Below are 12,360 nucleotides of genomic sequence, written 5' to 3'. Positions count from 1 at the left end.
AGAAGGCTTCCACCCAGCGAGATGCTAACGAAAATGAAACCACACAGCGTGTGTCTCAGCTCTCAGTGATACAGGGAAGTAAAACCCCGCCTTCCACGAGGGGCTCCCCCGACCTGCAAACCTACCAGAGAAATGTGGGGTGACAGCTCCAGGCAGCAGGGAGGTCCAACCCATCCTTCCACACCCAGTCTAATATCTGTTATGTTAATGGACTCTTCTCAATTAATTCCACTAATTAGCAATCTATTCTTGGTCTGCCACAATTGCTAACCTTCCAGCACCTACTCACCAAAGCCAGCAGGCCACGCCCCAGGGCTTTCCCCTGGGACACTGGAAACTTCGGGCAGCCCGAGGCTGCCTGCTCCACCTCCCGCGACCCCGGCACAGCACCCAACGTCCGCGTCAACCATCAGGGAAATGTGCTTACAGAAACGTCCGGCTGTCCGGAAACTTCTCCGTTCAGCTAGTTCAGTGTTGACGGGCAACAGAAACCCGGTGATTACCACGGTACCAAACCACCCAGAGCGGCCAGGGCAGCATCCCCCTCCCTGCCCGCCCGCGAGGCTTCCTCTGTGGGCCCCCTGGTGATGTCAGACCCGTCGTGGATTCCCTTCTCCCCCCGCGCCTAACAGCTGTCACTTCCTGAAAACTCTATGCATCAGGTATCAGCGCCAGTGGGCATCACTCTCCCTCCATCCTCACAACCTGAGGCTGGGAGTCGCACGCCCATTTTGCAGAGAGGGAAAGCTGAGGCTTGGTAACCTGTCCAAGGTCATAGAGGGCACCACCTGGAATTCAAGTCTGACCTAGACGTCCTCTGCCTTCAGCCCTCGGCCTGTCACTTCTTCCCATCTCTCCGCGTCCCAAATGCCTGCTTCGTGGTCTCAGGACCTCAAACAGGGGGAGACTGGGTGGAGCATTCGGGTGCTCCCGCGGCCGCCTTTCCAGCGAAGCCCTGGGGAGGAACCAGTTCCCTTCCCAAGGCCCGGGTCACGGTCCCTCCTCCGGGGCCAAACTTCCCCTCCGTCCCCGGAGCCGCCGCTACCCAGGGCCGAGCTGCCACCCCCTACCCTCGGGCCCGGCAAGAGGAGGAGGAAGGAAGGGTCCCCCACCGGGAGGAAGCCGCGGCTGCGCCCGGGGGGCTGGGAGGCAGGGGCGGGGCGGACCAGGGGTGCCCTTGAGGGGCGGCGGGGGCGCGGGGCGTCGGAGAGCGGGTGAGGGGGCCTCCGTCACGGGAAAGGGGTGCCACCCGGCCACCTGCCGGCGAGAAGCTGGAGTGGACGCGCGCGGGCAGCGGGGGACGGGGGGGGGGGGGGGCTCGGGCTGCAGGGGAAGGGGAGGGGGACCGCGCGCAGGGGCTCGGCGGGGGCGGGGAACGCGGGAGACCCCGGGGGAGGAGACGCGGGAGTTCTCCGCCGAGGAGCGGGAAGAGCGGGAAACGGGGGGGGGGGGGCGGCTCCCGGAGGGTCCGGGCTGCGGGGGTCCGGGTGCCCTCGGGGTGCAGGGGGCGGGAACGTCTGGCGGCCGCGCGGGGGCTGCCCGCAGCCTCCCACGGGCCACGCTCGGCGGCCTCCGGGCTGGGGGGGGGGGGGTATCTCCGCAGGGCCGGGGCCGCCCAGGGCGGGGCGGGGGGCTCCCGCTGGGGTCCCGGGCCCCCGTCCCTACCTATGCCGGGCGCCACATAGACGAAGTAGAGCAGCGAGGACGACAGCGAGAAGAAGAAGAGCGCGGCGAGCAGCGAGCGGCGCGGCAGCCGCAGCAGCCCCCGGCGGGCGCGCATGCTGCGGCCGGGCAGCCGCTCCAGGGCCGGGCCGGGCCTGCTCCCGCCGCCTCCCGGGCCTCGCGGGCCGCCGCTCGCCGCCGCCTCGCCGCTCCCAGCCGCCGGCCGCCGCGGGCCGGGCCACATGAAGCGGGCGGGGGCCGGAGCGGCCCCGAGCGGGCGCAGCGGCGGGGGCGGGGCGGGCAGGGGCGCGCGGGGCGGGGCCCGGCGGGGGCGGGGCCTGCGCCGCCGGGCACCGTCGCAAAAGACCCGCGTCCGCGCGCTGCGCGCCGACCCCCGCGGGCGCGGCGGGGCGGAGCGCGGGGAGTGCCGCCAAATGGCGACGCCCCCTGTGCCTGCGCGCGGCCACCGCCCCGGCTCCCGGGGAGCGTCTCTCAAGTGCCGGTCGGCGCGGCGCTCCGGCGTGCCCCTCGCGGGGGCCCAGGGGCCGTCTGCAAAGTCTGAGCCGCGTCTGCTCACTGCGGCAGAAGAACGGAAACGGCGGGGCTGGGGGCTCGGCCTGGTGTGCGCGCCCGCCCATCCCCTGCGCCGTGGGCGGACTCAACGCCGGGCAGGGTTGCTGGAGCTGGGGATGCGCTAGGAGACAAAGCCTCTGCCCTCTTGGCGCTCGCGTTCGCGGGGAAGGAGCGAGCAAGAACCCAGTCGGTTAATTGTGTCAGGTGCTAGTCGCGGCCAGGAGCGTGGCCAGAGCGGCCAAGCAGGGCCCCGCCGCTGGACGGCTTCGGTGAGCTGAGACTCCGAAGGCCGAGGAAGGGCCCGCGGCTCCCGGGGCGGCCGGGTCCCTCCCACTCCCGAGGGGAACGGCAGGTGCAGAAGCCCGGAGGTGGGAAGAGGTCTGAGCTGTCCCCAGGTTGTGCGCAAGGCCGGGGCGGATGCAGTCGGTGCAGCAGGCAGAGGTGGGGGTGAGCTGCAGCCCCAGGCAGGGTGCACCTCCCACCCAACAGTCCCTGACACCCGTGTGGAAATCTGTGCCGAGCGACCCCAGGCTGCCCTGAGCCCTGGGTGCCCACCCTTGCTGTGGTGAGATTCGGCAGGGAGCAGCGGTTCCCGCCGGCCTGGCAGTAGGGGCCGCGGCGGGAGCTGGCCTCCTGTCTGGTATTCCCCATTCCTTCCTGCAGGCCAGCTGGTGTTCCCCACCCCCCTAGACCACCCCGGGCCATATCCAAAGCAGTGCTTGGAGAGCAGCCGCGGTCTGTGGGGCCCCCGAGGCCGTGAACCCTGACTTCCAGGGCAGCAGCTGGAGGAGCCAGCAGCCAGCTAAGCTGGGGAGGCAGGGCCCCCCTCGCAGACACACCTAGAACCCGTGCGCTGTCTTGGAATTACAGCGTGGTGTGGAGGGGAGAGGACGTTGCAGGGGTTCCAGGGCCCTGCTTTGTGTCCCTCAAGCGATTTGTACTTTTTTTTTTACGGTGCTTCTTTGACCAGGAGGCCCTAGAGCCCGACTGCCCAGGCTCTCCAACTCCCAACTCTTGCTTTCTTAGCTGTGTGACCTCAGGCAAGTTACCTAACCTCTCTGTTCCTCAGCACCACTAACGACTGTATCAGGCATTGTGAGGATCCGGGTGACACACGGTGAATGCCCGTGGCTCTCACGGACCCAACACCCCTGGAAATGGGGTGTGGAAGAGAAGAGGCTAGAGCAACACATCAAGCGAGACGGGCTTTGACACAGGTGGTTGTGGGTTCAAACCTCGGCGTGGTATCCCCCGGCTGTGCCACCTCAGGTAGATCACTCACCTGTCCTCACCTGTGAAATGGGCCCAATGCTGCCTCTCCACAGGGGTGTGGTGCAGCGGACCGGGTGAGAGTGCAGGGAGGCCCTGACCAGAAACCCCAAAGCAGCTGGAATCATCAGCCTCGCAAATACCTTTTGTCAAGCTCACATAGCGGCCTCTCCCAGCCCATGTTTAGGAGGCATTTTCTGTCATACAGAGAAGTTGCAAGAACACTGCAAAAGTTATGGCCGGCTAGGTTAAGCCACCAGTAGCAAGGCCAACATCTCATGTGCAGTGCTAGTTCGAGTCCTGGCTGCTCCACTTCCAATCCAGCTCTCTGCTGTGGCCTGGGAAAGCAGTAGAAGATGGCTTGGGCCCCTGCACCCGTGTGGGAGACCCGGATGGAGTTCCAGGCTCCCACCTCCACATGGCCCAGCCCTGGAGGATGCTGGGAGTCCCTATCTCCAAGTCCTCCCTCCCTATTCCTTTTGCATCTCCACGTTAAGTCTCGAACTCTCTCAAGCATTCATCCGTCCATTGGCCTTTCAGGTCCCCAGCTCACCACGCCCACCACGTTCTGCGCCTCCAATGTCATTTCCTCCGCGGCAGCTCCCCTCCCGCCCCAGCACCCCCCCCCTCCCCCACCCAGCTCTGTTTTCCTCCATTGCTCCTCCGTCTCCCGGATCCTGGGCACAGGCCCGTGTTCGTGTGTCCATTTTTGTCCCATGTGTCAGAAGATTTGTCTCACAAGGGCAGAGACGTAGCTTCCTTCCCTGCCGCGTCCTCGTAGGTGGCACAGCAACAGGAGGTGCTCAATAATTGCAGCAGGAGTGTGGACAGAATAGCAGGTGCGCAGTGAACAGGTGCTGGGCAAGGCTGGGGCAGAGGTGACTAAATGGGCAGGAAGGTGAGTAACCGGGGGACAGCGTGAGCAGGCTGCCTGTGGGAAAGCCCTCTGGGAAATTCTAGATGGTTCTGTAGAGATTCTGAGACACTTGTCTACGGCCACACCACCCTGAACGTGCCCAGTCTCGTCTGATCTCGGAAGCTAAGCAGGTCTGGCCTGGTTAGGACTTGGATGGGAGACGCCTCTGCTCAAGGGGCAGTGCGTGGAGGCCTGACTGGCTGGAGCCGCGGGTCCCTGCAAAGAAAAAGAAGAGGTGAGGGTGACACTGGAGGGGCTGACGTGGTGGCTCTGCGGCAGCCTGGAGTCAGACAGAGCTGGTGGCCACTAGACCTGCACCTCCGTGCCCTGCCCCGTCGTCTGCACCTGTCCCTTCACCCCTCTGACCTCTGCTTGCACATCTGGGAAGTGGAGATCAGATAGGGCCTCCTTCCTGGGCCGCCGCCAGGATTCCAGATCGTGTCTGTGTAGCATACGGGGCCCTTGGCGGTTTTAGTGCAGGGGCAGCGGGGCCTGAAGAAAGGGAGGCGCCTGGACAGATGTCAGGGGCTGGGCCAGATCAAACACGGAATGCGCAGCCTGAAGTTAAAAATCCCTGTAACACCCGAGCCTGGCTCACCCCTCAACCTCTGCTGGAGGAAGCTGTTGTGCGATCCATAAACAGTAATCATCAGTGGCAAGATAGCATCGCAGAGCAGCGCCGGCCCCAGCCGAAACGCCCAGAGGCAAGTGTGTGACTGCCTGCCAGGTCCCAGGAGCCGTGGCATCGAGTGCTTCCAGGGCCAGCACATCCTGTTGACTGAACCTTGACCATGAGGTTCACCTTGGTGGTCCCCAGCTGAGCTGGGTTTAATCAACATCTTTCAGGCCTAACTGAGGCTGGGAGCAGAAGCTACAGGCATCGCCTCCTGCCAGCAGCTTTTTTTTTTTTTTTTTTTAAATTTATTTATTTATTTGAAGGCAGAGTTAGAGGCAGAGAGAGAGAGAGAGAGATCTTCCACCCACTGGCTCACTCTCCCAGATGGCCACAATGGCTGGAGCTGCGCTGATCCAAAGCCAGGAGCTTCTTCCGGGTCTCCCATGTGGATGCAGGGGCCCAAGCACTTGGGCCATCTTCCACTGCCTTCCCAGGCCACAGCAGAGAGCTGGATCGGAAGTGCAGCAGTCGGCACTTGAACCGGCGCCCATATGGGGTGCCAGCACTGGAGGCGGCAGCTTTACCTGCTACGCCACAGCGCTGGCCCCATCAGCAGCTTTAAGAGCTCGCATCCTTCAGCCCTCTTTTCCCTCCACCAAGGAACCATCAATGTTGGGCAGAGCAGCTGCCACACCAGCTCAAGGACCCAACTACACCTGCTGCCTCCTCAGGCACACACGAGCCAGCAGCTGGAAGCAGGAGCGGAGTCAGGACACAAACTCAGTTCCAGAACGAGGAGGAAACTTCTCCAGCCTCACGGACTGGTGATGAACACGTAGCGTGAACAAGAAAGAAAACTTCGCTCCAAGCCGCTGAGACACAGCGGGTATCCCTTCTTACAGCACAACCTGGCCTGTCCCGGCTGATCAGAAACGTCTTGCAACTTACTTTCCCTCCTTAATCTCAGGCGGCACTCCCTCCCGTGATCGCCACTTGCTTTCTCTTCGCGTTGCTTCTTTGTTTCCGTAATGATCCACACCGCTCCTGTGTATGCATTTTTGCTGCTGTCTAGTGTTTCATCAGATAACTAGTCCATACTTTTAAAAATCCCTTTTCCTGATGTCTACATTGTTTTCAGTTTTTTATTCTTACTGGCCCATAGATCCTTAGCCACAATGCAAAATCCAGAAAACCTAAAAACCAACAGCTTTTTAAAATAATTTATTTTGCAGCAAGACCTGACCTGACAGGAACTTATTTAGTAGCAAAACCTGAAGAGATGGAAAGTTATTTATAACTTCTGTTCTCTTGAAGGCAGATATTCGTATGTTCCACTGAGGAAATATACATGGCAAGCCAGTCCTCTCAAGGGCTGTTGTAGAATATTCAGTGAATGCAACATATGACCTCCCAAAAGTCTAAGAGTTTCTAAATTCTGAAACACACGGAGTTAGGGTGACAGCTGGGAACCAGCTCAGACAGCCGCAGTGAGCATCTGGGGCAGGACACACTTTTCTTTCCTTTTTAGGAAAATGTTTTTTATTTGGGAAACAGAGACTGACAGACAGTGAGATCGCCCATCTGCTGGTTCACTCCCCAAATGCCTGAAACAGCCAGCAATGGACCAGGCAGAAGCTGCAAGCCCGACGCTCAATCCGGGTCTCCCACACGGGTGGCGAGGCCCCCAACCACTCGAGCCAGTCCCTGCTGCCTCCCAGGGTACACAGCAGCGGACTCCAGGACGCGAATCTGGGCGCTTGGACTCGGCACAGACACCCTAGGCAGCGCCTTCACTACTGCCCACACGCTAGTCCCAGAATGTGTTTTCTACAATGTTTCTCCTCTCCAGGCTCTTCTAGAGCTTTTTCTAATTCCCCACCCGTTTAATCTCGGTGGGGCTGTGAATCGCTATGACCGGTAAGAAGCGGGGGTGACACTGTGCAGCCCCTGAGATACTGCAGAGCACGTGACGGGGTGCTCACCTTTGGGGCTGGGGCCACCAGGCAGTGAGGAAGTTTGGACGGCGTGGAGAGGCGCGTGTGCTCTGAGCAACTGCGGTCCCAGCCGACAGCCAACATGAAGCCGGAGGCGAGAGGACAAACCTTGAGATGTTCCAGCCGCCCGCAGTCAGTCTTCCTTCCCTGCTGAAGGCCCGGGCCGTCCCACTTCGCCCCTCCCACCCTGTGAGCTTAGCTGAAATGGCTGTCACCTGACTGCACCAAGCACGGGGCTCTGGGAGGTAGCAGCAGCGGTCACAGGGACAGCATCCTTGTGCCCAGAGGCCAGGGTCTCTTCAAGCACGGACACACAAGAGGCGACTTACTGAGCAGCAGAGAGAGGTGCATCCACTGTGCAGCGATTTCCAAAGTGTTCTCCAGGAGAGTTTCCCCCGTTTAGGCTCCCAGCAGTGGGGCCACTTCCTGCTGCACCCACAGTTGCCGGTGGCAGCCCCCCTGAAGCCGGAGTAAGACACGAGGAACTGCGGTGGCAGGGTTAGCGAAAGTCCATGTCTTGGCGTGGAAGAGACTGACTCGGAGGTGTTGTCTGCGTTCTGCCCACTGCCCTCCCCTTCCTGGATGGCAAGGCCCACGCAGGACAGGACTGCTCCCAGAGACTGCAGCCTGATGGGCACAAGCCCCTTGGGGGAGGCACTGTGGTACAGCAGGTGAGGCCGCCTCGCGGGAAGCCCGCACCCTGTACTTCCGTTCCAGCTCCCTGCTAATGTACCAGAAGCCACCGATGATGTCCCTGCGATCCATGTGCGACACCTGGGTGAGTTCCAGGCTCCCGGCTCCAGCTGTTGCAGGCATCTGGTGAACAAACCAATGGATGGAAGATCTCTCTCTCGCTCTCTCTCGCTCTCGCTCTCACTTTTTCTGTTTCTCTGTGCGTGTGTGTCTCCCTTTCTCTGAGTCACTCTACCTGGCAAATAAATAAATATTTAAAAAATAAAATGAAGAAGTGATTCATTCGACGAATACTCATAAAGAACCAAACTAGGCATGGGCACTGTTCCTAGGTGCTCAAGGGCCTACGGTGAAGATGTTGCCTGGGAACCAGGTCTTTCTAGAACGTTTTTGCTGCCCAGTTGGTCTCCATTCACCTGATTTCTGCCACAGCCCCAGTTTTTCTTTCTCCTCTTCCTCCCAATCTGTGTGGCCCGAGAGGTTGCCGACTCCGGTTCTGCCTGCAGCCTTGCCATAGGAACCAACCTGGCCAGTGAGAACACCGTACTCTGGTGACAGTGACAGTTCCAGGATGGGCCGACCAGCCAGAGGCAGTGATGCCGACAAATCCGGGCGCCCCCGACCTGCCATGCGCCCTCTCTACTCTGGAAGTGCTCATGCTTGTCCTCTGTGATAGGCGAGGGCGCTGGGGTCCCCAGGGTAAAGGAACTTGTCCAGAGTCACACACAGGGACTTCCTTATCAACCATGGGAAGCTGGGACCAGGGCTCATGTGTCCTCGATGGCCAGAACTGTCTGACTTCTGGTCTTGCACCATCTGTGTCCAAATAAGCGCCTGGCCTATGGCAGGTGTTCAGTAGATGTTGGTTGAATGAGTGAATGAATGAAATATTTACGAATCCAACTGTGAGAAAACAAACAAACAAAAAACCCCAAATCCAAACATTAAATAAGATGTTTCTATATTTTTGGTACTGTAACATGGATAAGCAAACCTCTTTGATAAAGGGACAGAATTTGGGGTTTCGCAGCCATGCAGCACCTGTTGCAACCACTTAATTCTGCCGTTGTAGACGAGAAGCAGCCACGGGCAATATGGAAAGAAGTGTATGTTTCTCCAGTCCAGCAAAGCTCCGACTGTGAAGCCGGGAGCTCGGCCAGACATGGCCCCGGGTTTGTGGGTCACTGGTTCCGGTTCTAGAAGGTGAATCTTCGTCTTGTCAGTTTCACCAGGAGTAACTGCCCTCTGCAAGCTCGATCTTTTGCTTTGTTTGGAGAAAGAAAAGTTTTTAAAGATTTATTTTATTTATTTGAAAGTCAGATTACAGAGAGAGAGATCGATCTTCTGTCTGCTGGTTCACTCCCTAAATGGCCACAACAGTCAGGGCTGGGCCAGGCTGAAGCCAGGAGCTTCTTCCGGGTCTCCCAAGTGGTTCTGCGAACCACACGAAGTTCAGGCCACAAGAAGGGGATCTGGAAACATTCCATGATTCCACGTAAGCAAGGACGCTCTTCCAGAAGAGTCACGACCCCACGCACCAGCAGGAAGAGTTGTTCTAGCAACACAAAGTTCTGTGCACGGGAAGCGCCCTGTCAGCATCTTGCCACTTCTTACTGCCATGGTTTGAGTGGGTTTGTCTCCCCAAAGGTTCCTGTGCCAGGAGCCTGGTCCCCAGGGGAAGGGGGATGGCCTTTGAGAGGTTGGGCCCAGTGGGAGAGCCCCAGGTCGGTGGGGGAGGGGACGCCCTCAGAAGGGACTAAAGTATTTCCTCCGGAACCTCGGAGACTTGCTGCAAGAGCGGGTCGTTACAAAAGCCTGATCCTGGCCCACCAAGACCCTGTTTCCTACCTTGTCACTGACCACTGCCTCCTACACAGACTCCCGCCATCTGCCAGGCACCACGCTGTTTGGACCTTCGGCCTCCAAAGCTGTGGGTGAAATAAGCTGCCTGCCCCAGGCATTTTGTTATGGTAACAAAAAGTGGACTAACCCACATGTCGCTGAGGGGGCCTTCTAAGGATTGCATAATTCTACAGACAGAAATGGGCCGAGCAGACCTGCCTTGATTTTTACCATGGCCTTGGCACACAGTGAGTGATTCCTTCACTGGAGACAGCGATTCTCCACCCAGAAGGGGTGCTCTGCTCTGTACATTCCACCATGAATGCCGGGAGTTCCGCCTGCAGCTAGTGACCCCACGGACAGGAGAGGGTTCTCTAAGTAGTTCTTTTTTTTTTTTTTAAAGTATTCCCTTCCTTCCTTCCTTCCTTCCTTCCTTCCTTCCTTCCTTCCTTCCTTCCTTCCTTCCTTCCTTCCTTCCTTCCTACCTTTTTGACAGGCAGAGTGGACAGTGAGAGAGAGAGAGAGACAGAGAGAAAGGTCTTCCTTTTTCCATTGGTTCACCCTCTAATGGCCGGCGCATTGCTCTGATCCAATGGCAGGAGCCAGGTGCTTATCCTGGTCTCCCATGGGGTGCAGGGCCCAAGCACCTGGGCCATCCTCCACTGCACTCCCGGGCCACAGCAGGGAGCTGGCCTGGAAGAGGGGCAACCGGGACAGAATCCGGCGCCCCGACCGGAACTAGAACCTGGTGTGCCGGCGCCGCAAGGCGGAGGATTAGCCTAGTGAGCCGCGGCGCCGGCCCCTAAGTAGTTCTTGATTGCACGCTGGCCACGACGGGATGCACAAGATGTGAATGCTGCAAATGCTCCAGGATCTTAGTTGTACTTTGGGGGCTCTGATTGCACCCCAAGATTTCACACAAAGGCAGGAACCCAGAGAGCATTTTCCAATTCCGCATGAGGACAAAGAGCCTCTGCAAATATCCCCGGGTGCTGCGGGAGATTGGAAGCAGTTCCTCAAGACAGGAAGGTGCTTAGCAAGCGCTTAGGAGTCTAGGCGCTCAAGAGGGCTGGGGAAATCTGGTCTGCCGAAGGGAAGCCGGGGCCTGGCCAGGTTTAGCGGTGGACACTGCAGGCCAGAGCCCAGAGCCCCCAAATGTGTCAAGTGCACCCAAAGATGTTTGAGACCTAGAAACCAGTATCGACTCCAAAATATAAGAGGCAATTTCCAAACTGAGATAGGTGGATGTTTAATTAAAATGCCTACCAAACCTAATCTTGGGCCAACTGGTCAACCGCCTCTAGACTTAGATGAGCCCATCTCACAGGGTGTAGTGGGCCACCAGGAGTGATGTGGAAAAGGCCTTCAATGTAATGACGTCAGGGACCCAGGAGGATCCTAAAATGGCCAGACCTAGAGGAAGTGTCTGGAAAGTTCCTATGGGAAGGTCTGAGGACCCCTGTGTCCCGGACGCCTGCGGTCCCTGCTCCAGCTCAGCCCCGAGCAGACTACCGACGCTCCAAGGCTGAGCTTAGCTTCTTCGCTTCTGGGTGAGAAAATCTGACCCTCAAGGGATGCGCAGGACTGCAAATATCACCCCAACGAGAGGAGAAGCCATCCCTGTCGGCCACAGGGGAGGCCAATTAGCCCGGACATGATGTGGTGGCAGGCGTCTGATGGAATCAGATATAGTCACAGGCTCAGGAAGGAACAACAGCTGTTTCTACTCCTCCCCCTCCCTCCGTCCCCCACCCCACCCCAGGCATCCTCCAGGTCCCAGGGGAGGGCTTTGAGCCAGCCAGAGGGAGGAGCCCAGGCTACAGCTGAGCCCCAGGGTCACAGGCAGGGGTGAGGGATGCTGATCAAAGGCAGGGAGGGAAAGCCCGAGTCTGGGATCTTGTACTCGAGCCACAATCAATCACCCCCACATGACAGCAAATATTCTGGCCTTGGCCGAGAGCCTGGAGGGGAAGGAAAAAAAAAAAAAAACACCTCTTCCTCCCCACACCTCAGGTTCTTCAGCTGGGGCTCTGTGAATTCGACCTGCCAAAGATGGGTTGACAGAAGAAAAGCAAGCGGAAGTTTATGACATGTGCATTGTGCAAGCCTTTTACAAATGAAAAATTTCACTTTGAACATGAATTGAGAACATTTCTCCTGGCTCTCAACAGACTTTAGCTCAAACACTCTACATGTCAAAGAGGCACATTTGAGGGCAGCATGTTGAGAGAGAGAGAAAGAGAGAGGGAGGGAGGGAGACAGAGAGAGGGAGGGAGAGAGATTGATCTTCCATCCACTGGTTCACTCCCTAAATGGTCCAAAAACGGTTGGGGTTGGGCCAAGCAGAAGCCAGGAGCCAGGAGCTTCCTCCAGGTCTCCCATGTGGACTCAGGGGCCAAGTACTTGGGTCACCTTCTACTGCTTTCCCAGGTGCATTAGCAGAGAGCTGGATCAGAAGAGAAGCAGCCGGGACTTGAGCCGGTGCCCATATGGGATGCCAGCACTGCAGGTGAAGGCTTACCCTGTGCCATAGAGCCATCTCCTCTCAATTTTTTAAAATTCAAATCCCCCTTCAAGGAGCAGAAGAGCCTCTCACAGTCTTCTTTGGCATTATTTTAGATTAAAATTTTTTTCCTGAAAACTCTCAGATGATTAAAAGAAAGAAAATACGGAAGAGTATCTGTACGATGTCAGAGAGGAGGGAATTTCTTACACCAGGCACAAAAGCACAAACTTAAAAGGAAAGGATTAATATATTGACTAGACAGAATTTTTAAAATTCATTTTTCTGTCTT

General features: G+C 58.1%; 1 protein-coding gene and 1 long non-coding RNA gene across 2 annotated transcripts in view; one reads left to right on the top strand and one right to left on the bottom strand.

Annotated features, from left to right (window-relative positions):
* B4GALT5 (beta-1,4-galactosyltransferase 5) overlaps positions 1–1,950 on the bottom strand; it is a 79,386-nt gene extending 77,436 nt beyond the window's left edge. The window contains exon 1 of the mRNA XM_070051709.2: positions 1,666–1,950. Coding sequence (XP_069907810.1) covers positions 1,666–1,906 — 241 coding nt within the window. The 5' untranslated portion in view covers positions 1,907–1,950. The remainder of the gene's footprint in view (positions 1–1,665) is intronic.
* A 137-nt stretch (positions 1,951–2,087) lies between these two features.
* LOC149123329 (uncharacterized) lies at positions 2,088–7,990 on the top strand. The gene is made up of 2 exons (XR_016215788.1): positions 2,088–2,504; positions 3,305–7,990. It is a non-coding gene; the product is annotated as an uncharacterized LOC149123329 (long non-coding RNA).
* The last annotated feature ends 4,370 nt before the right edge of the window (positions 7,991–12,360 follow it).

Source organism: Oryctolagus cuniculus, chromosome 11 (genome assembly GCF_051225735.1).
Source record: "Oryctolagus cuniculus isolate XC-2025 breed Fujian yellow rabbit chromosome 11, ASM5122573v1, whole genome shotgun sequence".
Classification (NCBI taxonomy): domain Eukaryota; kingdom Metazoa; phylum Chordata; class Mammalia; order Lagomorpha; family Leporidae; genus Oryctolagus; species Oryctolagus cuniculus.
This window is presented reverse-complemented; position numbering and strand designations above follow the sequence as displayed.